Source organism: Meleagris gallopavo, chromosome 12 (genome assembly GCF_000146605.3).
Source record: "Meleagris gallopavo isolate NT-WF06-2002-E0010 breed Aviagen turkey brand Nicholas breeding stock chromosome 12, Turkey_5.1, whole genome shotgun sequence".
Classification (NCBI taxonomy): domain Eukaryota; kingdom Metazoa; phylum Chordata; class Aves; order Galliformes; family Phasianidae; genus Meleagris; species Meleagris gallopavo.
Window position 1 is genome coordinate 455,019 of NC_015022.2, and position 26,902 is coordinate 481,920.

At 46.4% G+C, this 26,902-nt stretch overlaps 1 protein-coding gene across 8 annotated transcripts in view; it reads left to right on the plus strand.

Moving 5' to 3' along the window:
• CSNK1G1 (casein kinase 1 gamma 1) overlaps positions 1-26,902 on the plus strand; it is an 85,490-nt gene that overhangs the window by 28,515 nt on the left and 30,073 nt on the right. For 5 of the 8 annotated variants that reach the window (XR_004161003.1, XM_010717143.3, XM_010717148.3 and 2 more), the window contains 3 exons: positions 10,925-11,339; positions 15,589-15,629; positions 19,241-19,310. Coding sequence is in view for 7 of the 8 variants with exons in the window: in XM_010717143.3 (XP_010715445.1) it covers positions 11,162-11,339; positions 15,589-15,629; positions 19,241-19,310 (289 nt within the window). In the remaining variant the exon portion in view is untranslated. Of the gene's footprint in view, positions 1-6,317; positions 6,593-9,909; positions 10,031-10,924; positions 11,340-15,588; positions 15,630-19,240; positions 19,311-24,582; positions 24,634-25,242; positions 25,306-26,902 lie in introns of those variants that run through there. The other 3 variants (XM_031555189.1, XM_010717147.3, XM_019619312.2) reach the window with 3 other exon arrangements.

Here is a 26,902-nt window from a genome sequence, read left to right on the forward strand (position 1 = left end):
GCAGCAGCGCCTTCTGTATGGAGCTCTGTCTTGCAAACTGTTCCTAGGGTTAGCAAGGCCTGAGGAAGGCACCACAGATGCTTTTACTCAACAGTTTTGCTTGCTTGCTTAGTTCTACAGAATCTCTTTTTGACCAAAGTGAGCTGCATGTGACCCTACAAAGATGGAGGGGAGTAGCAGGGGAGGATGAGGTGCAGGAACTGCTGCCCCTGCCTGAATGCAGCTCTCAGATCTGTTTGCTTATGCTCTTGCAACATATTCCTCAGCCCTAAGTGAGCAGTTTCTTAACTGGGAGCACTGCTTCTTTTCTTCCCAAGCTGCTGGTGCTCTCCAACCTGCACATGGGGCTTGTCCCCTGTTTGCCTCCAGCAGTGTGCTACACACCAAGGGAGCTTTCCCTCTGCCTGCTCTCAGGTATGTGGTTTCCTTCTTGAAAAGCAGCTTAGCTGCAAACCAGATATGTAGAAAATGCTGGTTGGGTTCCTGACAGATGCCTGATGTAATGATACAAAGCAGCAGCACAGCCCTGCGACTGCTGGAAAAGGCAGTGCCTGCAAGGGAGGAGAGCGTGGAGTTTGGGCTTGAAAATGAAAAGGTAATCTGTGCTAAATCACTCAATATTGAGTTCTCTTATGTTCCCTTTTACTACATTATTTGTGTCCCCTTTTGGCATCACTCTTGCATTTCTTAAGAGCTAACCATCCCTTACTTTCCTGCGTTGTTGCTTTTCTGTTACCAGCAGTTATGAGGCATTTCAGGTGACAGGCAGGCAGTGTCCCCTCAGCACATGGGCTGCGTCATGCTGAGGAGCAGCTTTGACAGTCCTTTGCCAAACAGTGCCCCACAGCAGCAACGAAGGCACACGGTCCCTCTTACAGCCATGTTTATTTGGACTGATTTCTGGTATTCATCCCTGTAGAGCACATCTAGGCAGGGATTAATCTGCCTGGCTTATTGGTGTGTGTTTTCTCAGCACCTAAATCATCACACGATTGGATACTAGCATGAAGTTCCCTCTGAAGGGGCCTCCTTTTGATGCACCTTGCTAATTTCATGCCTTCTGCGTGGAGGTGATTTCTTCTGGAAGGTTTTGTGTGGTGGTGGAGAGATCCTCATCCAGATCGTTGGTGAAAGTGCTGCTTTTGGGATGGCGCACTGTTACACCCATATATATTTAGGTTTCAATTCCAGACTGGCTTCCCATACCTGTGGAGCTACCAGGTGCAATATCACAGATGTTTTTCCCCAGCTGGAAGCCTGCTGATGTTTGCAGCTGTGTTCTGGACGTGGTACTATTCATACATTGGTGGATACCATTGGGGGACGATGCTGCTTCAGACTGCTGGCAGGCATCTTCCCAGGTCTCTGCTTTGCTTGATTGCAGAGACTGAGATCCTCAGTCTGACTGGCAGCGTCTGAAACTCTTTTTGAGAGATGTGAGCCTTGGCAGAGGTTTGTATCTTTCTGATCCAAGGCAACCGAGAGAAGACTGTTCTGCTCACCTGTACTCATCTTTTTGAGGTGCTGTAAATTTTGGTGGGTCAGAGAAAAGGCAACCAGCTTCTTTGGGGGAGCCAGAGACCTCTGGAGGTGGGAGCCCTTTCTCTTAGATGTGGGAACAGCCTACAGCTGTATCCCACCTCTTCACTATTTAATAATGCTTATATACTGAGTGGTGTTTGAATTTGTTCTTCTAGAGAAGACGCGTACCTGATGAGTGCTAGCCTTAATCCTGGTGCACGGCCAGGTCAGAATGAACTTCTCAGCACTCTTTGAATTAATCAGGGCTGTCTTTCAGCTCGAGCTGTGTTTAGTTAGCATGACTCCTACTTGCCCCTTGTTAATAAGGGATTGTTGCTTTTCCATGATCAAGTTCATGAGGACTTTCCTTCTAAGAGGCACTTCCCATGAAAGCTGTGTTGGCTCTGAGCTTAACACTTCCATTTTTTTCTCTGAGAGCAGAAAAAAACATTTAATAGTTTGGATGGTGGGGTTTAGTTTGGAGGGCTGGGGTTTTTTTTGTTTGTTTTGTTTTTTCACGTAGCTGCCAAATCACCAGTCTTCTCAAGCTTCTCCAGCATGTCTGCAATTCATCCTCCAGGCTGCTTCTCCTTGCCGGGCAGATGAAACAGTCACAGGCTATCAAGGTGCATCTGTGTTAAGTTCTGCTGTCAGTCTGATCCCAGCTGCTCCAGAGCTGAAGCTGCTGAGTAGTCTCATCGAGGACTTTGCTCCTTGCTGGTATCAGTAAGTGTGAATTACACAGTTATACCCATCTGCTGCTATTCACCATCAGAGCACCTAAATTTACCTGATGTGAGCTATTTCTTGAAGATGCAAGTGAACGTCTGGAAGTGGCCTTGGTAGGCTTCACCCTTTCTTCTTCAAAACTGTTACCTGAAGGGAAGCAAGTGGTGAAGATGTACCTGGAGCTTTAATTTTGCTCTTAGATAACCTGGAAAAAAAACAGGGGTATATGTGGTGCTTAGATAGCAGAGGAGAGAATGTCTGCTGAGTTCTCATCTGCTCTGGCTCTGCTGTAGACCTGTCACCACTGTCAATTTTTTTTCTCATTTCCTCTATAGCATCCTCATAATTATCTGTTTCCTGGAACCTGATCTTGCCCGATCTGTTTTTGCAGATGCCTGGTATCTCAGACGTTGGGCCTTTGCTGGCCTTTGTGAGCTGTACAAAGGCTGGGGCAAGCTACTGTAATCTCAAGGTGCAGCTCTCTGAAGCAGTGCGTGTGTGCAGGATTCCTGGTAGGGCTGCGCGTGCAGCTGTGTGTGGGCTGAACACCTGCACTGCTCAGAGGTGCTCGTTTCTTACAAGCGGGGATCTGGCAGTCTGTCAGGCCTTTGTGCAGAGGGCTGCGTGTCTGATTCCTGCAGCCAGCCTCAGAAGGTAGCTGGGGGCTTGTCTTTGCTCTTTTCTCCCTCTTCCCAGCTGAAGTAACAACAAAAAGAGTCTCAAGTTTCATATGGGGATTTTTTTCTTGATTTTTTTTTTTTTAATTAATTCAGTAGTTCTAGCATTGTGCAACTCTTGATGAGATGCATTAACTCACTTTCTGGCAGATCCTTTTTTGTAGGACTTACGTATGAACATGCATGCCTGGATGCTGCATAGCTTCAGCTTGAGTGGGGAAGGGGAGCTTGCATCACACAAACCACTTCTCTGAAAATGGTCTATTTCTTGTTTCAAGACTCTGCATGTGGAATAACTAAATTACTTCTTTTTCCAGCATAACATTTCTGCCTTTCATGTTGAAAGCTTATAATGGCATATAAAAGCTTCTGAGAACAAAGTTTGGACTGATTGAATGTAGGGGGTGCCAGGGCTGCTCTTGGTGAGATGATTAACAACCTGCCCAAGCCTTGCTTACAACAAATAACTTGCCAGCATATTTGTTTGAGGATGATGTGATCAATATTTTTTAGCAAGGATATTCAAGGAGAAAACTTCAGGGATAAGACTTCAAGTGAGTTCACTTTTCAGGTGTTGAGAGTTCATTTGGGTTCATCCCTTTGTGAAAACTGGAACTGTGGTGTGTCAGATTGACAGTCCTGTGCATTCAAGAGTAAGGAATGCAGATGGTGATCTGCAGTTATCTGTCCTTCTCCCTTCCCAACAATTTAGACTTAAATACTATTTATACACCACATCTTTTTTCTGGTCTATGAAGTTCTGAACAAAACTGCATAAGCTGAACATGAAGTTATTTGGCCAAATGATTGAACAGAAGTGACTCGTGCTGTTCAAAGGCATCTGCAACCTTCCAGCTTGGGCGGAACTTCCCAGGTGTGGGACGTGGGACACAACGTGCACTTACCAGCTTTGATGCTGCTACCAGCTTTAAAGTGCAGCTGAGAATTTTTACCTACCTTTTTCATTTTTTTTTCTGTTGTTTTTCACAGTGTTGATGATGCTAAACCAGGTTACTCTTATGCTGTTTGGGAATGCAGATTTCTTCTGTGATGGAAGTTTTGATGCAGCTGGGTACTTGAAATGCATTCCCGTGGTAGGAACCTTGCTGAGGGAATCAGTATCTTCTAGCAGGTCTAGGAAAACCAGAAATCTCTGGAGGGGAGGAAGCAGATGGAAAAAAAAAAAAGAGGGCATATTTTTCATGACTGTCAGGAATGAAGACTGAGCATTAAGGCCAGAGTGGATGGGCGTGGGCAGCCTGATCTAGTATTTGATCAGGGCTGGCAGCCCTGCCTGCAGCAGGGGTTGGAACTACGTGATCCTTGAGGTTCCTTCCAATTCAAGCCATGCTATGATGCTGTGATTCTGTAGTTCACCTTCTGCACCTTCCTTTCCTACTTGCCTGTGCCAACAGCCAAGCACCACAACAGGATCCTCCCTTAGGTCAAGCTAGTGTGGGATATTAGGTTGTCTGTTAATTTTACCCTTAGGAATGGGCAAATTACCATATTTATTTTATATTTTCCCCTTTGTCAGTAGCACTGAGACTGCCAGAAATAGAGTAGTTCAACTGTGCCCATGGCAGTGGGGCTGGATCTTCACGGTCCCTTCCAATCTAAGCCATTCTATGATTCTAAGCGAGTGACAAGGTGGCTTTGGAAAAAGAAGTTACTCTTAGGCCATTTGCTGAAGGCTCTAGATTTTGCACAGTATGAGCCTGGAAGCTGGTGACCTCGTGTATCCGTCTGTTTGTAATGTATCAGCTGGGAGCCCTGGAGGATTTTAGTCTTTGAAGTCATGTAGGAAAAGTAGATCTTGTCTGGGAAACATTCTTCAGATCAAGAGATTTACCAAAATGCTGCATGTGTGCATTGGGTGGATGTTGGAAAATGCAGCAAGAAGCAGCGCATGTGGCTTGTCCTAAAGCAAGAGTTGTGGCGTTGCTTTGAGAAATGGGCGGCTGATCTCGTCCCACTCTGTATGAGAACAGGAACTCCAACAGAATATGGAGCTTTCTTCAGAATCGGGGCTTAATGAGAGGAAAAAAGGTTGGAGTGAACTGCTTCCCCTTGGTGAACAGATTACCAGCCTCGCAAGTGTTTGCAGACTAGTGCATTTTTGTTTCCCTTGCCAATCAGAAATGCCCACCGGTCTGCATCAAGCCTGCTCGGTTCAATTTGAGAAAAGGCAAATCCACCTGCAGAATCAGTTTGGACAGATATTTTCTGAAGTTGTGCCACAAAGCATATCGACAGCTCTCATTCTTATCTTGGAGAAGTCTCCGGAGTTCCTGAAGTAGGTCAGGGAAATTTTCAGTGTGTGGCAAGCGAGTTGTGCCTTCGGATGGTGGAAGTAAGGACTGCTCTGACTTGTTTGCAGTGTCTTCTTTGCACTGTCCATTGCTGCTGCTGCTTCTAAACTTCAGAGCTTCATTGTGGGAACAGGATTGCTACCAGCAATGTCTCTGGATCAAAGCAGAACTGTGGTGTGCTCAGTAATCAATGAGCCTTTCTTTGTGCTGGAACTGATCTGAGTGTGAATGGCAGCTGCCTTCAACTCCAGCTAGAAGCCAGTTTGTAGTTCTAACCCCGTGGTTTTATTGGTGCAGTGACTGAGATCTCAAGTCCTAAGCACTTGGAAGTGTGTAGGACACTAAGCTGGCTTCTTTATTTAGCTAACTGTGCTTTAAGTAATTTCCTCTCAACCCTGTATCTTTTATTAAATAACTGTTCCCTTGTCTCTGAGTACATTGTAGTGAAATGAATACTGGAATTGAACTGAGTCACCATTAGGCAAATGTGTTCATGCAGCATTTGTTTAAATGCAAGTAACTTTCAGGAGCAATCTTGCTGAGTGGGTGGAAAGGTAGGAAGGAAAATCATTATGTGAAAAAGTTTGAATTGTGGCAGGAAATCATCCTGGTGTTCTGAGTAGTCTTTAAATTTTAATGCTGCTGACTTCAGATGATGGTCTACCCTTCATTCTTTTGCCACTCCTCCTTCAAAACCAAGAGCTTTTGAGCACTTTGAGGACTTTGCTGGTCCTCAAAAGCCATGTTTGAGGCCAGATTTACAACAGCTGCTTTTAGTATGTAGCAGCAGTAGTGAAAGATCTCTGTGTGGCTGGGTGTGCTGACAGCTGGGTTCAGGTGAGCCATAATAAAGAGGTTATCAGCCCCTTTTCTTATTCACTGGCTCTGGATTCCTGTTTGCAGGAGGCTTTGGGCTGAGAAAAAGGATGTTTGGTGTTTGCAGCCTGCCAGCCATGCCCTTTCCATCCTTTCCTTGGGGAAGACCTTATACAACTGAGTGGGGGAGAATGAGGGCATCGGAGCTTGTAACGGTTAGAATCTTATTTCACAAGCCAGGAAGTGGTGGGGCTGCGTGTGCTTCGTCTGCCTGAGAGGAGCACGGCTACCTGAGGGGCAGCCAGCAGGTCCGTGTGAGCTTCAACACAGCAGCACGTGCCTCTGGTCGGATCTGAAAACTTGCATGCAGAACTTGAACGAGTCCAGGCTTCAGTCTGCAAGAAGGGAAGGCCATGGTGCAAGGCAGGAGGGCTCACAGAGTGGCCCTTACAGGAACCACAGTCCTGTGTCCCAGAGCAGAGACTGAGCAGCAGATGGAGGTGGAAGCCAACTCAATTATCAGCTGTTTGAAATGTGGTAAGCCGTGTCTCTTTGCTTTTTGGTGGCTTTGTTCCACTTTACTGGTGAAATGCTGTTTTGCAGTGTTGCTATTTTTGCCAGCAGGTAGCCAAGCACTTGGAAAAGATCTGTGCCAAGGCATCGGGTTCTGCTGCAGAGCTGCCCCAGTATCGGGATGCAGAGCTCTGTGGGCAGGCAGTCGGTGATGCTCTGTGCTGGAGAGGGCAGAATGAAGCTTAAATGCTTTCTTGGTATCCAGCAGCAAAATATGATGACCTGGAATGTGTTCTTGGGCAGCCTAGGCCATCTGATGTTTGCTGCAGTTGTGAAGTCCCTTCAGCTGATTTCAAGCCTATTCTGACTCTGTATTCTTTTTATTGGCTACGTAACCCTTAGCTGAATGTGGAAGTCTTTAAAGAAGATTAACTTGTGATGTTACCAAAATCTCCTTCACTGTAACCTGCTCCCACCCTGTGGATTTTGCCTTTCTTTCCAAGCCTTTTACCCAACTTCTTACTAATATCTCCTCAGTCTACAAATCTGTGCTGCCTTTCATGTCTCAAAAAAGCCAGGCATTGGTTTTGTTTGTTTTCTAGCTGTAAAATGGGAAGGTAGCTCTTGCTTGGATACTTCTTTTTGATACCCTTTTGTGAAATCTGCAGCTGCTGTCCATGCATTTTCTAGCCTCAATGAGAGTTACGGTTCTGCCTGCAGGGAGAGCAGTGCTTTCTGAGTTTGACAGCATCCACTGCATTTTCCTCTTTTTGTTCCTGGGATTTCTGTTTTACTCATCTTTCTGATCTCTGGTTTGGCCTTCAAAGCACGCCTTCATCCTCACACATTTGAGTTCTTTCCAGAAGTAAACTTCCTGAGTTTCAATGACCATCCATTGCTTTGTGGGTTGCTTTTTGGAGCGAGTCTTTTCCTTGGGGTGGGGTCTGATTGCTGTGCTCTGTGATATCTGAGAGAGCATTGCCCTTGCTTCTGCAAGCTGATGTCACAAAGCAAATAAAACTCCTCATACCTACGCAGGCGGATATGAGAAATGGTGATAACTCACGTCGTCAAAATAAACACTGCTGCTTGAAAGTGTTGGGGATATGTGATGAAGAAGTGTCTCATTCTGCTCGCCTCTTTCAAATGCTTCCTGGTAATTCATGTTTGGTTTTAAGTATTAAAGCTTGAATTACATGTATTGGAGGCAGAGGTAAGGCCTGGTAATGCTGAGCATTGCATTTCTTGTAGGCGCACATTTCCAGCTCTTCTCTCCTAATGATCCAGTGGTGCCTGATGGTGATGGGCTGTTTGTACTTGATATCTCAAGGGATCCTCCTAGGTGCTGCTTGGTGTAGAATGGCCACACTGTTCTTGGATGACCTGATGATTTTCAGACCTGCTGTGCTTGCTGCAAGCATGCTGTTTGGTCTTTTCTGCAGCAGTACACTTTTGAACAAGAAGATGGTGAGAGTTCATCCTGTTTTCACAGGCTGCTGAGTCATGGCTACAATGTCCTGTGGGTTGTAACCTGTGCAACCTGAACAAGGCTCTTAGTGTTAGCAAAATCACAATTAAAGATGGATGTATTTGTGGGACTTATCCTGCATGAAGCAGATCTGTGTGGATGGATGTTTGCTCTTACGAGCTCCTCTTCAATCTTGGAGGTTTTCAAATAGACTGTGGAGGGACCAGCATCTTAGGAAGACTTGTCTTCCTAAAGGTCCTGTAAACCTCCTGTCTGGTACAGGAGTCCCCCAGTGACACAAGGACAAAAGCAGAGCGTAATCATAAAAGTGCTGTTAAAGCTGCATGCCAACTTTATTTAGTCTTTGCTCTTTTGCAGAAACTTTTCAGATCTGAGAAGGGAGTCACACTCTGGAGAGCTGTGCCCTCTTTTCTGCCGTCCTGTAGAACTGCTAATGGCAACAGAGAAGGTTGGGGTTGTGCTAAAGACTAGTTCAGTGTTCAGAAGCTGGGATTTCCAACTGTTAGCTTGCTGCCCACGTGCTCTGCATCTCTCGTGAGTGACTTCTGCCTTGTGTACAGATGCCTCAGATCAAAACAAGAGTTTCAAGAAACAAATGCATACCACAATTGAAGGTTAGGGAGAACGTACTCGTATTTCAAAGGAGTTAATGCTTTTGTTCCATGCCGCTGGTCTGTGAATGGGTAATAACTCCTGTCTTTTATTTTTGGAGGGCTGGAAGTAGGTGGGTTGGCTTCATCTCATGAAACAGCCAAGAAAAACATCGCTAAATTCTCTGAAAAATAGCCTTTTTATGTATGAGGGCTGCTCTGAAAGTCATGCCTCTTATTTGATGATGTTGGCCCATGATGTCAGAGGCCGATGCTGGTGGTACGGCAGTAGAGGCTGAGCCTTGCCACTATTTTTCCGGTACGTGTTGTTGCTGTGTGACAGGTGTCAGCAGGGGGGCACTCTGACAGAATGGTGTCTGACATGGAAGTGCAGGTGGAGCAAAGAGTGGAATTGAATTCCTCCATGCACTGTCTTTTGGAAAAGGGGTGACCCTTCTGGATGTCCTGCAACCTGGACAAAGTATCAACCCTGATCTCAGTGTCATGGGACTGACTGAGCTGAAGGCTCAGACTTGCTGGAGGAGGCAGAGGGGAAGTCGAGCTTTCTCTTGCTACACGATGACACCAGGCCTCATTCCAGTTTAAAGACTGTGAAGTACATTGCTGATCTTGGCTGGACTGTCCTACCGCACCCGCTGTATAGTCTGGACTTGATGCATTCTGACTTCCATCTGTTCAGAATGACAAAAAATGGACTGTGTGGGCAGCATTTTCCTAGTAACGATAGTGTCATAGCAGCTGTGAAATAGTGGGCCACCTCCGCTGGTGCAGGTTTCTGCAAGTAGGGCATGCAGGTTCTCATTCACTGCTGCCAAAAATGCATGGCTAATGGTTGTGACTGTTGGAAAACTGTATTATTGTGCTCTTTGTATCTGCTGTAGTTCCTGGAACTACACACCTGAACAGGTTGCCCAAGGAGGCTGTGGATGCCCCATCCCTGCAGGCATTCAAGGCCAGGCTGGATGTGGCTCTGGGCAGCCTGGGCTGCTGGTTGGTGACCTGCACACAGCAGGGGGTTGGAACCAGATGAGCTCTGTGCTCCTTTGCAACCCAGGCCATTCTATGAGTCTGTGATTCTACTGAAGTAAATAGAAGACATTACTTTTAGGGCAACCAAGGTATTACTGCAGAAGAACTGAGCCTGTTGCCGTAGTAACTTTTGAACCCTCATAAATACTGTTGGATTATTGGGTGTACCTGGCAGCGTTCTATTGCTGATGTCCTTCCACTATGACTCTTGCTGGCTGGTTTCATGTAGTGTCTCTGCAGACCTTGGAGGTGTTTCCCAGCCTCCATACAAACTCTGGAACTTTACCATGCGCACAGAAGTAGGGCACAGGCCTTGTTTCCAAAGTCATTCAGGTATGATTCAGGTGTCATATCTGGAAAACTTTCAGTTCACCGGTGTCTTGTAAAGGAACTCAACCAGTGTGTGTAGATCCTGTGAGGTGGGGGATATTTCCAGGTGTGCTCATTGTAGTAGCAATTTCTTGTCTAAGAACTGCCCTACAACCCCCCCAGCATGCTGCTTCTGCTCGTCCTGCTGAGCATTTGGGGTTTCCCACCACTGCTGGTGCTGTGCTGCAGAGACTTTAGGGTTTCCCTTTTGAGTGGTAGAAGTTTCATCTGACCACAGAAGATAATTCTTCTTTCCGTGGATATGTTACAGCAGTGGACTGTGTGCTCAAACAGCTCTTGGCAAATTTGTAGTTTTTTTTTTTTTTAAATAACCTTGCCTTGATCCACTCATTTTGGTTATCTCTCAAATATGCTAATTTCAAACAGCAAATATATTGGGAGTTATCTTTAAGAGTTATAAAGTAGAATTTGACTCTTTAGTGTGATAGATGCGTGTAGCTTTAAGCACTTAAAGGTATTTTTCTCTTGGCACCTTTGCTGCTTTCTATTCTTTGTCTGTGTGATACTTTACAAATGTTTGATTTCTCTTGCTTTGTACTTTACACTGCCCAATGGCTTGAAAGATAAGACACAATCACCATGCAGCTTCCACCTTAAAAATCACTTTAAATATGTGGTGTCAGTCCTGGTAACTCCAATAGCAAGCAGTGGATGGGCAGCACTTATCATGATGTTTTTAATCAGAAATTAAGAAATGATAAAGTTCCTACGGAGCTGTTAATTTCCTCAAGAGCTAAATAGCTCTGGAAGATGCTGGAGGTTTGCCATGTTGTGCACTTCTGCTTGCTGTTTTAGAATAATGATTTTTATGTTATGTATCTTTTTTCTTTTCCCCAGGTGAGAAACCAAAAGCGGCTTGCCTTGAGTCCTCAAGATCACAATCGACTGGTTGGTACTTCATAATGATGCATTGAGAAACTGGATACGGTGCCAAAAGAACTCCATGCATTTCCATGATACTCTTGGATCCTGACTGAGATACTTTTGGATTTTATATATTTCTGTTCTAAGGAGAAGAGTGCACGCTCACATCCCTTTCTGCCAGCTTGCTGGCAGAGGAGCTTTACTAAGATCATGGACCATCCCAATAGGGAAAAGGATGAAAGGCAGCGGACGACGAAAGGGATGCCAGGGAGGAGCAGTCATGGCTCCCGGCCGAGCTCATCTGCATCTTCTGGTGTTCTTATGGTGGGACCCAACTTCAGAGTGGGCAAGAAGATTGGGTGTGGGAACTTTGGCGAGCTCAGACTAGGTAAGGAGTAACAGTTTTAGTGGCCTGTATTACTCAGATTAGCATTTCACTGCTGGAATATAAATATGTAAAAGCTTACCCTGGCTTGAGAAAAGCAAGCGCTTGTCCCTATTTGCCAAGTGCCGAGCTACCTTACCTGAAGCTTCTGACTCAGAAGATGTAACGCTTAGCATTGTTTTTATTTGCATAAAGTCAAAGGGAATACATTGGAGAGGCCAAAGATGCAAATTCTGAACAATCTCAACAAGGAAGACCGTTCTCAACACTGAATGTCTTGCCTAAGGTGAAAAATATTCCTAACTGTCTGGATTGCTAAATCTTGCTCTCAGTCTCTCCTCCTTAAGTTAGGATGCCCTACCAAGTTACGAGTGTGCCCTCCTTTCCAGCATTCAGCTGCATCCTCCTTGCTCCATGACCCTCACTAGCCACAGTGCCCCAGTTTCTGCCCCTTCTCCCACTCCTTGATCTGTCTCACTGCCTTTTACTCCCTGGCGATGAGTGGAGCGGCCATCTGGCTGCTGCACTGTGGCAGCTGAACCAACCCAACAGCCCTTGGTTGTTGTTTTTTCCCTTGGTCCACTGGTCTGCTAACTGTGTGCCTTGCAGCTGGTCGCCCAGACAGATGGCTTTGTGGAGTGCAGTGCATCAGGCTTGTAAGTCATCCCAGACAAAAGATGCATTTGGTTGGGTCTGAAATGAGGTGGGGGAAGCAGACGGTGTTTTTAATTACATGCTTCTGAGCTCCCAGTGTGTGGTTTTGGAGTAGCTTTTTCAGATCAGAAGCAGCAGCTTGCAGTGGTTTTGACTTAGAACAGCTGCATTTCCCTTACTTCTGCTGAACAAGGTGGTTTGCAGTGCTAATAAACTGGAAGGTGCTGAAAGCAGGCTGACATAAATACCATTTGCCCAAAACTCGGTGTGCGTTTAGAATTGAAATAGTCTGTGCATGAGGTAGGAGGGATGGTAGATAAACTGAGGTGGTTGCTTCAAGTGAGCAAAGTGTTATAACACTTAACTGCTGAGAATATCTTTGTAGATTCCTGTTCTGAATCTTGTATGATTCATCTTTTATTGCATGGTTTGTGGCATCTGTAAGACATGCCACTTCCTCCAGGATGAAGATTAACTAATTTATGATCTGCCCTGGTAAATGGGTAGTCTTGGTTTCAGCACTGCATCAGTTTTATTGATTTGCAAGAGCAGAGATGGTGCTCCAAAGGCAGAAAGAAATGGTAGGAGGGACAGAACTTCCCAACTTCCTGAATGTGAATGAGCATTGCTGGCAGCAGAAGGTAGTACAGTCAGCAGATGGTAATGCAGTCTGGATCCTTATAGTAACACAGCTTGCATAGCTGTGTTGCATTTCCAACCAGCTCCCAATAGCAAACGTCCCTATGGGAAGAGCTGTAGAATTGCTTTGTAATCCAAACAGCACTGGGTGCTCAGCAGCTTTATAGGATCCCCCACATAAACGCTTCCTGCTTTTGTTCAGCTGGAGCCCAAATTCTGATTTTTCATCTTCGTGGTTCCTTTTGCCGTATTTCTTTCCAGCAGGCATTGGATCTCTGACTTTGAAAACAAAGGACTTCATACAGGAGATTTCACTTCTGAAAACATCAGTTTACAAAGAAATTCAGTTTCAACCAGGGAAAAAGCAACACCTGTTAATCGAGTGCTCCTTGTTTTGTTGGTTTTCATTGGGGGTAGAGGTATTTTTGGTGCACTGTTGCTGATATGCATTAACCAAGTGTGCTGTAGCAGCTGCGTTTGGGTAACAGACACAAATAGATGCAGATAATGGCAATTAGGCGTGAAGTCTGCGTAGAAGCTCTGCATTTTATAAAACTTACTACTTTTTGCAGCCACTATAGCTTTAAGAACTCCTCTTTAGTTAATTATTGGATCTTCCTCTCACACAGATGTGATGATAATTATTGCTGGGTTGTGCTGTGGGAAAGGAGAAGCAGCTTTTCTGCAATATGAGCAAACAAGTTTCTGATAACAGCTTTGTCCTGCAAAGATGAATGACATGCCATCTTCTTTTTGCTTGTTTGGGGGAGGGAAGCTGTTCTGTGAGTGTCAGGTTAGCTGCTCAGGGTTGATCTCTTGCTGCAAATAGAGATAGCCCCAGGGATATTACTTTTTTGAAGCTGTTTGTCACATGGGAGCAGAGCAGTGGGATGGCAGGCTGAGATGAGATGTTCACAGACATCAGCACCTGGACCACAGTGAGCTGAAATGATGTTATCCTATGGCTGTTCCTTAGACAGCCTACACAGGCTCTGGGGCTGACCTCAGGCTGACTCGCGGAGTAACCAAGTGGATTTTTGCCATCTTCACTGGAAAAACCTCTGAGGTTTTACAGCCCATAGGCAGTTTTCAGTGCATAGGCTATCACATCTGTATTTACTTAACGTCTGAACCGTGGAAAGAGTGGAGCCCAGATCTTTTTGCTCCTGTGCAAACATAATCTGGCACTTCCAAAATTCTACATTAAAAATGCGTGAAAGCAGCTTTTTTCCTGGTGTGAGGGAAAACTAAAACAGTGTTTGGAGAGTTGACCCTATCTGTTGGTTCTATCCCCTCAATAAGCACCAAAGAGAAGTGTCATACCTGCAGAAGTTGCATGGTGCTCTGAAGTCAGGGGTTGGTCTGAGATGTGTGGGTTGGCCAGAGATCATCGCAGAATGGCCTGGGTTGAAAAGGACCACAATGTTTCACCCCCCTGCTATGTGCAGGGCTGCCAGCCCCAGACCAGGCTGCCCAGCGCCACATCCAGCCAGGAATGCAGCATCTCAGCAGAGGGAGTAGGTAAGAGTAGCTTACAGGTAGGATCTGCGCTCTGAGCCATTTTTTGCTTGGGCGTGCTGCGAGGCTTCCTGCAGGAGCGCTGGTGACTTAACGAATCGCTCCTCATTAGGATGTGCAGATCTTCATTGGCTGTGGAACAGCTCAAAACTGAGGCATGCACTTCATTGCTGCCGCATCAAAAGCTTTGCCTGAACCTGAGGGGCTTTTGTTACCACAAAAGTTAATGGATCATCTCGATTGCGTTAGCTGGGAATTGCCTTATCAAAACTGTCTTGCAGTTTAAAGCACATGACTTTCTCATTGACTTGGGCTGGAGCTTCCCCTGTTATGGCCCAGTGTTCTCAAATCGTGCTTTTCAGTGTGAGTTCAATCCCCTGGGAGGGGGGAGGGAGAAATGTCTGTGAGCGAGCTACAGCTGGAGCTGCTGATGTGACTCATTTTTGGTTGCTAGCAGGGAGCAGATAACCAAGTGTATTTAGGCTGCCTTCTCTTAATGCCTTAGCAGATTTCCCACTGCTAGCGCTTGGGTAGCATCAGGCAGAGCCCTTATTGTCTGGGAAGGTGCTGCCCTTTATCCTGCCACCTGCTTGTCTGCTGGTTCTGTCCCCAGGCTCCTCCAGGCTGTGCCACCTCCCAGTGTTTGCAGGTTCCCCATGCAACTGCAAAGCTGACTTTTACCAGCTTTCAATGACAGATCTAAAGAAATGGTTGGGTCTCCTTCAAACAGACAAACAAAAAAGTGTTGCAAGGGTGAGGGTAAGGCCGTGTGCTTCCCTGGTTAGACCCATCCTAGCGCTTGGCGTTCCTCCTCACCAGGGCTGGTGTCAGGCTAAGCACTGCTGTGTGCTGGGGGTCTCAGGAATGACTTTTGTTCTCAGTGCAGTGTCACCCCTTGGGAGCAGCCCTGTGCTTCGCTGCTCTCGTGCTGCAGCTGAGGGCATTATTCCATTAGGAGGACTGCCTTTGTGCTGCTGCCCCGAAGAAGGCGTTTTGCATACACTGTCTGCCTGTTTGTAGAGGAAGAAATGGAAGCTCTGTTGGTACACGAGTTGTTTTCTTTGCCCCCTTGTAGCAGTCTCTTTGATACGCCGCACAATTATGCTGGTGCAACTCCCTATAGATCGCAGCATGAAGTTGCTCATTGTCCAGCAGAATCAACTCTTTTCCCCTTTTTTTTTTTTTTTTAACTTTAATGATAATGCAGAGAATAAATGTGCCTGGGATATCTCCTCAAATGTACTGAAGTGCTGCCATAAAACACAGTTCCCTTATGCTGAACAAAAGGTAGTGCCTACCCTGGCTTTGAGATTTGCGCTGTGCTGGAGGCATGAATTTGAATTTGAGAGGGAAGTTGAGACAAGCCAGATCTCTGCAGCCAATGGCACTCCTCACTGTTGTCTCTATCGTGCAACTAAAAGATTTCTTTCTTTCTTCACAGGCAAAAATCTCTACACCAATGAATATGTAGCGATCAAACTGGTAAGTGGAAGCTTTGGGTGTTTTGAAATGCATTGTGCCTAGTGCTAGGAACTGAGAGGAAAAAGCAGCTTCCCCACTTGGCGCTCTCAATCTCAGCCAGGTGAACGGATATGAACAGAGAAGTTCTTGCAGAGCTCTGAAAAAGGAGAGCTCCCAGCCCTTCTCCTGCTGCGTGTTTCTGGTCTGTCAGAAACTGTGATCACCTCCTTCCTAAGGGGACAGCCCTGGTGGAGGTCTGTCACCCCTTCCAAGCCCCCAGGGCTGCGCCGTTCTGCTCAGGACTCCCGCTGATTCTCCAGGTTGTGACCACGTGAATGCAACAAGCAAAGCGAGCTCCAATCCAGCCAAGGTCAGGCCTTCCTCTCACGGACTCAGACATCCAAGGATATGCAGCCACAACCTTTGTTAGCAGGAGTCCTGGGCATGGGGAAGCTCTCTTAACTCCCTGCCAGATTTCAAAAATCACCCCAGGAGTCTGTGCCTTAACTTTTTCTGTCTGTAAACTAAAACTTTCATTAGTTTCTTGGGGTTTTGCTGAAAATATCCAGTGCTCTTTTCTCATCTCTATGCTCTTTAATCACAGATCCAAACCCTAGAATTTGAAGTTAAAGTTGCAATGCTGATTTGACACGAGCAGCAAGCGTGCCTGTTTTCCCAACCCATGTCTGGCAAAATGACAGCAGTCATTCGCATTACAGAAGATCAAGAATGGACTTGGTGCATTAATTCTGATTCATGTTCAGATGCCGCAGATCTTACATCTCTGGTGTTCTCTTTATATGGTGCAGAGTAGATGGAAAAATAATTAGCACGTTGCAGGAGGGACTTGTTTTGAAGCAAATATCAGAAGATATTCCCTAAAATAACTGAATAACAGCTGCGGGATGTGTTTGGAGATGGAGCCAGACCAGGAGAAAGGGCCGGCGCTTGTTGTGTAGCTTTCTTTGTGGGCAGATTTGACAACAGAAGATGCACTTGTGTGAGCAGACTGGCTGTGTCATTGAATCGATAATGCTTCTAATTTGATTTTGCTTTCAAAGATACAAAGGGAAGAAGTGCTTTCTTTCGACAGACAGAGCTTTGAGGCAGCCCTACTTCAACTCCAGATAATGCGATGCAAGGAATTAATGAACAAATTGACTTAGTGCTGTTGTCTGTGTGCCTTTCTAAGGCTTGAATAAAAGAATAAAAGAAGTCTTCCAGCTTTTCAGATGTTTTTCTAAATTATATAGCATTTACCAAGATAGATTAAATCATGTAATTTTCTTGGGGGGCAAAAAAGCCAGGGAAGTTTGAGACTAAGAACTGTTGTAAATAGTTTTGCTTTTTTCTTCATATTTTTAACTTTTCTGTAGCAACTTGCTAAATTTCCAAAGATATTCTTTATCCTTCAGGTAATCTGCAGACTAGTGTCTGTGTTTGCTGTGCTTAAAGGCAACATTTCCTACTTCTTTCCAACTCAAAACTCTACTCCAAATCCTTTTAGCTGTTTGAGATTCTCCTGCACTGCAGCCCTGCTGCCTCAGCACTTTGTTCCTCTTGTTGAAGATGAATGGAGGGCAAATTAGAGAATTACGCTGCAGATGCCAAAGGGTTGATCAGAAAATGCTGTGACATTCTGTGCTAACCTCCGTTGGTTTGTCTTTGGGGTGCAGATTTCTGCATCTCGGTGAGTGGGGAACCCTGCCTGTTCTCTGACACCATGGGGTCCCCACGCAGCTCCTGCTCTCAGCTGCAGGTCTTTTGGAGCTGACATGCTGTGCCTTAGCTGTGTTTGTTGGCTTAAACTATTGAGGGCTTTTAATGCTGACTTGCACGTGGCAGGAGTTTCCACCAAGCTGCTGCTGCTGCCTGTGAGTTTGAGCTGTGGGTTTTATATGCTGGGCAGCAGCAATTCCCTGCTTTTCAGCACAAACGCAGCATTTGCCAGCACCCCAAAGCCCTTGGCCTGCAGGACAACCATCTGCTGTGCTGCAATCTGCTTGGAAGCTGCCGTGGCGGGCGAGTATCCAGAGCTGCTCCTGATGCAGAGGCTCAGGCATGCCTTGCCCTGCTTGTCACAAGCAGCCTCACGTCCTCACACAGCAGTCCCTGTGCCTGCTGGAACAAATGGACTGTTCACTGAATAGACTTGAGTTCCTGTCGCCCTAAATCCCTTTGCTGTGGAGGTCTCTGAAGTCTTAAACTGGCGTTGGCAGTTACCTTCACTTAATTGTGGCTTGTATAGCAAATGGGCTTTGTGTTTCTTTGCATTTGCCTTCAGTGGAGGTTTTTGGAGTGTTTTTTAAGTAGTTAGCCATATTGCACTGCTGAACCTTGTGAATGGCACAGTCACAAAGCAGTCAGGATTGATGTTCCCCTTGCTGGCTACAGAGGGGATAACTTGAACAAGTGCTGAACAGCTTGGCTGGAAGGCCTCTTGGCTGACTCCTGTGCAAAGTTGGTTCTTTGACTTGAAGATAAGTCTTTAAGGTGGAATTGATAGCGAACCTGGGCATTAATCTTACAACGAGACAAGACGGGGATCTGCTGAAGCTTCAAGTCTCCTGTGCAGGCTGAAGAGCCGAAGCTGAAGGTGCCACACAAGTTCTTGATTCCATTGAACATCCTCCTGTAACTCACTGGAGCTGATGTGTAACAGCGCTTTGGGGCTTTTCAGCAAGTGTTTGAGATGCAGAGTAGCTCTGGTGCCACTGGATGAATTTCACGTGGTTTGTGCACGCAGCATTTATCTTCTCGTACAGAAGAGAACAACAACATAAGCTGAGGCTGGTGTTAACTCCGTTGTCTGGGCAGGAGACAGTCCACATCATTGGCTGCCCCAGGTGCAGTTGTATGGAAAACGTAACTACTCGAGTCTCTTAGTCCTCTCCGTGTTAAGCTGATATTTTTAGGAGCTCTGTAATCATGCATGTTCATGCATTATAGATCGTAGGCATTAAGTTGTGTGCGTGAAGTGGCAGCTGAGAAATGTACTGGTTTGGGTGCATTGCAGGCTTATCCATTTTTTATCTTGCGTATAAAAATAGAATATTCTTGAGCGCTTTAAAATGTTTGAATGGCACCTGCTAGTGAAGGAGGAGCCTTGCTCCTGTGTTTGTCAGATCTCTGCTAAGCTTGCTGCTATGTTATACCTTTATGCAGCTGCAGTCTGACTCCAAGCACGGCTCATGACTCGGTGTTTCACAGAAATACAGACTAGTGACCAACATCGCTGTGGGCAAACATAAGTCCGCAGGCTCAACTTGTGGCTTAACCTTTCTCAGCCATGACTTTCCTCCCTCTGTCCTGCCTGGTCAGTGTCGTCCTGCAGGGATCAGCAGCTTTGATGGACGAGTTCTGAATTTCACTTCCATGAATGAGCTCTGTTTTTAGTCTCTTTAACGAGGAAGTTATTTCTCTTCCAGCAAAGTTCCTCCAGAGTGCATACAGCAAGTCTTCCTTTTTTACTTTCTGTTCTCTATTTAAATGATGTCTAATGATGAAGTCTATTGTTAGACTTCTCAGGTGTTTTATCTTGAAATGTGAAGCAGTCTTTATGGTCACAGAACTTTAAGTAAGTAATCTTTTCAGTCAAAATATTTCAGGTGGCATTTTTTTCTTTCTTCTAGGAACCAATAAAATCACGTGCACCACAACTCCATTTAGAATACAGATTTTACAAACAGCTTGGAAGTGCAGGTAAGTAAGCCTGCCTTAAGCGTATAGAAGGTTTGTAATTTCTTTATGCAGTCAAACATTACCATCGCGTGTGTTGTGCATCTCTGACAAGAATTTCCTGATTTCCTGATGATGAAGGGCCTGGAGCATCTCCTAATGAGGAAAGACGGAGTGACCTGGGTCTGTTCAGCATGGGGGAAAGAAGACCGAGAGGGGATCTGATAAATGTTTGTAAATACTTGAAGGGTGGTGGGAGACAAATGGGTGAGGCCAGGCTCTTCTTGGTTGTGTGCAGTGATAGGAGCAACGGCTTAGAGCTGGAACGCAGAAAGTTCTGCACTAACATGCAGAAGAACTTCTTTATGGTAAGGGTGGCGGAGCACTGGAACAGCCCAGAGAGGTGGTGGAGTCTCCTTCCATGGAGATATTCAAGATCCATCTGGACACCGACCTGTGTGACCTGTTGTAGGGAGCTGCTTTAGCAGGGGGTTGGACTCAATGATCTCTCGAGATGCCTCCCAACCCCTGCGATTCTGGGGGATTGGAACAAATTATTTTGTTCCCACGTATGCTTTTGGAAAAGTTTTGGTCAGAATAACACAGTAATAATTGGACAGTCATTCAGACCTAGAATCTCTTATTAGTAAAATGATTTTTGTGTTAGTGAGGACTGTTGTTTTTCTTACACTCCTGATTTTTTGTGCCATTTTGCCTGGATGGCACAGCTTCCTCTTGCAGAGGATGTGCTCTCATACCTTCAACAAAATACCAAGTTGAAGAAAGTGAAAGATCTGCTCTGAGTTCATGCTACATGGGATCTGAGCAGTCATCATGCAGCTTTATTTTGCTTGTTGCAGTTAGTTCTTCTAATTAGTTTCCTGAATTTTGTCCTCTGGTGGCTGAGATGCTTTTGCACTTTTTAATGACTTTTTTTCTCCTTTAGCATGCAAATTCTGGTAGTAGGAGCAACGTGAGCTATCACTATTGCAAATACTGAAGTGATGATGTGGTTTTGTTTTTTTAAACAAAACTTATCCACTGAAATACAGTGCTCTTGTCTGTGTACTTTGTATTCTGGTATTTGCATCCTATTGCACACAAAGCTGATAGGTTAATGCCATCAGCACTTAACTTCTAGTTCCCTGTGCTTTTGAGACTTAGTGCATTTCTGCTGCGGCCTTTGTAAGTGATATGTCAAACATAGGCTCACACGGTGAGACATTTAACTCCACCTTTCCTTCCCTGGTTGAGTTTTGTTGATGCGTGCATCAACATACCCCAGTGAATGACTCTCTTGACGGCCTCAAATCCCAATATGCTTTTTCTACACTTGCCAGCTTTCTACCTCTCTTTAAAGATATTACTGAGAAATTTGTAAACTGATGGAACGTTGGGGGCTTTACTGTGGTTACATGAAGGCATTTTGTTTGTTTTACCATTGTTTGCTCCTGCTTGGCAGGAGATGAACTATCTTATGAATTTAAACCTTCATCCTACAACATTCACCCAGATTTCTGTCTTGCCTGATCCTTTGCATGCTGGTGGAAGAGACATGGAAATCTTGCCTTTAGGATCTGTTCTTATTCCATGGGGGGAAAACTGCCATCCCAAATTTTGTTATTATTGTTAAGAGTCTGTTAGGAGAACTCCTGAAGGACATGACTTGTTTCTATCTCTGTGGTCCACAGGACCACAACCTCTGCTCCGCCAACCTGTTGGATGCCATTAGAAGCTCTTGTGTTTTGCTGAAACAGGTGCAAATAGGCCAGGAGTGTAGGGTGGAGGATGTGAGCCATATCTCTGTCTCCACAAAACCTGGAAGCTTAACAAAACAAACTTTAGTGGAGCCAGAATGCCAGGATCACGGAGTCTTCTCTTGATGTCTGCACACCAGGCTGAGAATTCGGGGAAAATTTTCTGCAAAAACAAGCTGGTGCTGCATATGTTTTGACTTTAGAGAAAAAGTTGGATTGATCTCGGCAAGGCTTTTAATGCCACACTCCCTGGAAAGGTCCTTGCTTCAAAAGCTTCAACTCTTCTGAAGCGTATTACTGCTAAATCATAGAAGTTAGTCTGGAAGGGACCAGCTTGCCATGGATCAGATTGGAACATTCTTGTAGAGTGTCTATAATGATATAGTTCATCTCTGTGTATATAATTAGATGTGTTCACAAGAAGCTGATTTACCAGTGGGAATGGAGAGGTAGCCAGTGCCCAAGAGCTGCTCTGTTTGACCTCAGCTCTTTTTCTACCCTCTGGCACAGCACCGGGGTTTACATGGCAACTGTTGGAAATAAAGATGTGTTCTTCCTGGTTATTCTGTTAACTTTCCTGCCCCTGAATGAAGAGGCAGGGACCTGCTGCACAGAGACCATCTGCTTGTTTCTTCTGTCTCACTGTAGAATTAAATATTTAATAGCCTAAAATAACGTATGACTGCTATACCTTAATGTAGGCAGTGAAACAAGGGAAAAAACAACAAACAAGCCAACAAAAAACCTGCAGACATGGAGTCCAGATCTGGATGGTCAGTCCATACGGTGACTCGGGAAAGGACAGGAATTTATTTCGGTTTTTGGTAGTCTAGGATATGATGTGTTTGCTGACCTGTCTCAGAGCAGTTGTAATAGTTTCTGTTGAAACTTGCTGGTTACTCTGCCATCAATCCTGCAAGAAGCTGGCGTCCTACACTAAACTCTTTCAGGGTGGTTCTTTGTTGTACACTGCAGATGAATGTGCATGGACATCCTGCTGCCCAGCCTCTGGTCAGGGCTGCCTGCTGCATGTCTCCTGCTGGTGCCAAGGATGCCTGTGTCAGCCCTGATTTTATTTTTTTTTTTTGTCTTGCTGGATAGCAGCTACCTGTGAATTAATGTGAATGGCACAGCTGTCCACGTGCATCCAAGCATGGTGGGTATTCCCAAAACTCAGCTCTGGTACAGCCAGTGAGGTCTGCTTCTTCCACACCTTGGGCACAAGGCGAGCTCACCCTCTGACCTGACAGGGTGCTGCTGTGTCTCCTGTTGCCGCTGCTGTGTCTGTAGGGATCAGGCACCTGTAATTTTTGTTCGTAAATTTATAAAGGCCTGGTTTCTTACAATTCACAGAAAATTAGAATCGTCAGGCCCTTCTACTTGTAAGATGATGCATGGAGGAGCATCATCTCTGTGCAGGCTGATGTTAGTGTCTGACTCTCTGTAAGTACTGGGGTGGAGAAAGCTGGTGTTGGCAGAGCAAAATGGGGCTACTTTCACCACGGTCAAACAGACCCAGCTCTGAGCTCCTTAAGATGGAAAGGATGGAAGGGATGTTTACCAGGAGGCATAAGAGAATCATGTTATAGAATCCCAGAATGAGTTGGATTGGAAGGGACCTTAACGCCCCCCAGCACCACCCTGGGCTGGCTGCCTCCCACCAGCTCAGGCTGCACAGGGTCCCCCTTGTGTCCTTGGACACCTCTGGGGATGTGGTTGTCACAGCTATCTGGACAAAGATTTGCTTTGCTCCAGCTGCCCCCTGCTCATGCAGCAGCATCCCAGGATTCTTTTCAGTCGTCTTATTTCAGGTGGATTCCACATTTTCACCTTTCCTTCAGGTTAAACTCCTACAGACTTACAGGGAGACTAACTTCTCCAAAATTTTTACTGGGAACTCTCTTTTTTTAATCAACAAAATAGTGCCTATATTTCCCAGTCTTCCTCAGTCTTCAGCCTTTTGATTGAGCTGCTCTTTCCTGTATGTAATGTGGATATGAGGGCAGGAGAACGTGGCCACGTTTTTATCTCTGCCTGTCCCATCACTTGGATTTTGGCAGCAATCTGCAGTGGCTCCTCCTTTGCATCTGCTGGCAGTCCCAGCCAGCTGGGCATGGAGATACTGGACTCTCCTGTTTACTGACTGCTCTGATCACGATCTGGGATGACAGTGGGGTGTGTGGCACTGCTCAAGCCTGTCGTATTGGAAGGTGGATCCTCCTGATCTCATCACTGCTAGAAAGCGCTTTAAATGCGCTTTGAATTTGAAAAGTTAAAACACTGCTATGTTTCCTGCTGTAGTTAAGTTGCTGGGAGCTGATGGGCTAATAGAGTGGATGTAGAGATGTCTTAGGACGTCTTTAAACACCAGTCACTACTTCAGATGGAATTACAGACCGGGGGGGAGTCTGGAACCTCTGTATTTCTCCTGGAGGCACAGCTCAAAGCCATGTGCTGCAGAGGTGCCTGAAGCCCTGCTGTGTTCCTGTGCAGCCACGGAGCTGAGGCCTCTCCTGGTCCTGCTGCACTGTTTGCAATGCAGCTCACCTGAAATGGGAGCCAAAGGCCCTTGGGGCAAGCATCGTCTTAAAGCTTTGTTGCTGTCTAGTTCTGGCTGCAGGGCAACAAGATTTATCTCCTCCTCTAAACCTTGCTGTGCTGAGTAGCTGGGGCAAACGTCATCGAGGATAGGTGCATGGATGTGTGGTTGCAAAGCCTGAGCTCCTGTTTCCCCAGCGCCCCCTGTGTTTGTGCAGCCAGCTCTCCTTGGGGGTGGGGAGCCTGCTGCTGCGTGACATTCCGCTATTGCTCTTAGCCCCGTTCCTCTCTCCGAGGATGTGATCGTGGCTGAAAAACATCTCCAAGCACTCAGGAAACCGCTTTTTGATCTCTTGCTTCTACGCAATTGAATAATTCACCGAGGCCAGGAAGTACCGCCTGCCAGCAGTGACCAGCAGAGGTACGGGGCTGAGCTTTCCTCAGAGCAGCTGTGGCACTGCGTGGCGATCAGGGATGCGAGCTGCGCCTGCCCCACGAGCCCCGCGTTTCGGTGGGTCCTTCTGCCCCCAGTTCCTTGCATAGTGACGGCTTCTGCCTGCCCTGCGGTGCGCAGGGAGCCCGGTGCTTGGCTCCAGCAGTAACTGCGCTCCCTCTCGGCTGGCAGCTGAGTCACGCCTGCCCGCAGTCCCACCTTGGCACATGTGATTCATTGCAGCATGCGCTCCTGCTTTCACACAACGGCGGTGGGTGCCGCTGGCCGGGGGATCGCGCACGATCGGCTCCGCAGCGCTGCGTTGGAGAGGAGTCGTACGCAGGAGAATCCCAGGAAACAGAGAACATATCTGCTGTGTTCCCAGCCCACGCGGCGCGTGAGTCACAGCAGAATGTACTGAGCCAGGGAGGGAAGTGCTGGTACATATAGAACGGGGAAGGGTTCTGTAGTTTTGTTGTGGTTCTTGCTCTGTAAACAAGTTCACCTCTAATGAAATCCCGAGTCTGTGTGTTTACTTTTGGACCTCTTTCTGTTGCACAACTTGCAGGAGTGAAGCAGTCTGTTTACTTGTCAGGAGGCAGGATCAAGAAAAATGAAGGTGGTGTAAATAACTGAGCCTTTTACGTATTCCAATCAATATTTGCATATTTGCATGTATATTTTTCAATGTAGCTGTCTGCTGCTCCGTTCTGCATCCTAAGTTGCTCTTCAGGACTGCCTACATTGAGTGCATTTCTCTCTTCCCGTGTTGCTCTTGCGCTGCCCGTGACCTGCTGCACGCTCAGTATGTACCAGTCTCGGGAGAGAAATTCTTTCCGTGCCGGTTGCACAACGCTGCCATTCAGCAGCAATTAGGCAGGGGTCATTACAGCGAGCCTTGTTGTGCAGATGGGAGTAAACGAGGTGCTGTGGAGGAGCTGCTGCCCTGCCTGCTGCTTCGTGGGGAACTCCCTGCCTGCAACGCTTTTCCCCACAGGAGCTGCAGCAGTGTAGGGCTGTATAAGTGAGGCCTAATGCAAGATTGCCTGGTAATACCAAACTGACATCCATTTGCACCAAAAGCAACTTGCTTCTTTGGATCCCAGTCCATGTTTGAACAGTTCCCTGCTTCAATCCCTGGCGCAGATGCTCGCATTCCTTTTAAGCTGTCAGTTCGTTTTCTAACAGCAAGCAAAAACTCTTTACCTTCATTCTCAAATCTTGCAAGGTGTTTTGAAGAAACTTGCTGCTGAAGATAGGTCTGAGATGCCTAAGCAAGGAGTGGTGACAGGTAAGGTTTCGTTCAATTAAAAAAGTGATTTTTTGGAACAAAATTGCAGCGCATGGGAGGCTGAGTTATCTGTGCCCTTGAAGAACGGTGATCGAAAGCTCCAAGCATTTGTGTGTCATCTGATGACGTGGAGCTTGTGGGGTCTGTGAGTTCACAGCTTGTGATTTACAAAATGAAACACAGTGGAGAATTGCAGCCCCCCCCCCAGCTCCTGCCTGCCTGCTTTGAAAACAGGCTTTGTGGAGCAATGAGGGACAATGTTTCGCTATCTGAAAGTGTAGTGGTTCCCTTGCTTGAAAGGGCTTACCGAATGTGCACACTTCAACAGCTCTTTTAACATCAGAAGACTTCCTTGGGCTAAATTTAGGCTTTGTGAATTGGAAGCTATCAGATGCTATTAAAGCAAGGCCCATTAATATTTGAATATGAGATGAGGGCAGTTTCCTTTTTATATTTCAAGAAGTCGTCTTCTGTCTCCTGCTCTTCTGGTATTTGTGGCAGCAGTCACAAAGTCCCAAGAGCATCCTCTGCATTTGGCAGGGCAGTCAGAGCCCCTCTGAAAGAGAGAACTGTGCCAGGGAGGTTGCACGCAGGTGAGCATGGGGTGCAGAGGGTAGGGGGCTGCCTGCCTCTCAGAACAGCTGATAGTTGATAGGTGTGGTTTGTATTCCTTAAGCTCTGCCCTGCCTGCTGTTCAAAATGCCCTCCTCTTCCTCCAGTCTCGAGGAGATGAGCCACTGCCTCCACGTGGGATGGAGTAGTGCTGCTCAGCATGGACCGTCCCCGAGGGAGACTGATGGTCCTGTAAAGCATCTGAACTTTGTTTTCCAGGAGATTCTTCTGTAATAGAAGAGGATGGGAGGTTTCCATCAGGCTGCAAGGACTGTGTGGGTAACAATTACCTACAGAGCTGACAAATCCTTCAGATGCTCTGACGGTTTGTGTAGTAGGGCTGGTGAATGCCAGCATCCTGAGTTGCTGCGGACAGCACACGTGTGTTTGACTCAGCATCCATCACCTACTAGTTTGACGCTTCTGCAGGAGCCAGTGGTGATCTCATGGGTTTTTAGCAGGCATTGTGTTGGGCCCTGTGATAAAGCAGCTCTGATGCAGCACCAGTGTGGGCAGGTCTGCGTGGCTCAGGTCTGGTTTATCTCCCGGTCACTTGAAGCTGGGGCTGTGTGCCTGATAGGCTTTATCCAAATAAATTAAACCACTCAGATCTGTCATCAAAGAAGCAAATGCAGTTGAATCACCTGCTGCCACTCCTTGCACAGGGCAGTGTGTTGCTGTAGCAATGGGGCTGGGGCACCTCTTGGTCTCTGCACAGAGATGTGGGCTGTAGCTGAGCTGTAATGTCAGCTGTCAAATTTCTCCTGCCTTCCCATTGTGAAGCAATAGCAGTGTCACTTTATTTTGCAGCTGGCCAGCACACACTGTAAGCTTCAAGTGCCACTGAATTCCCGCAGTAGATCACTGGCACATGGATAGGCTGGGCATCGGTGCTGGCAGGAGTCAGCAAGGGAGATGAGCTGATGAAGGACAGCGGCCAGCTGGGTGTTGGTGCAGTCGAATCAAAGTGTTCCTCCACATGGCA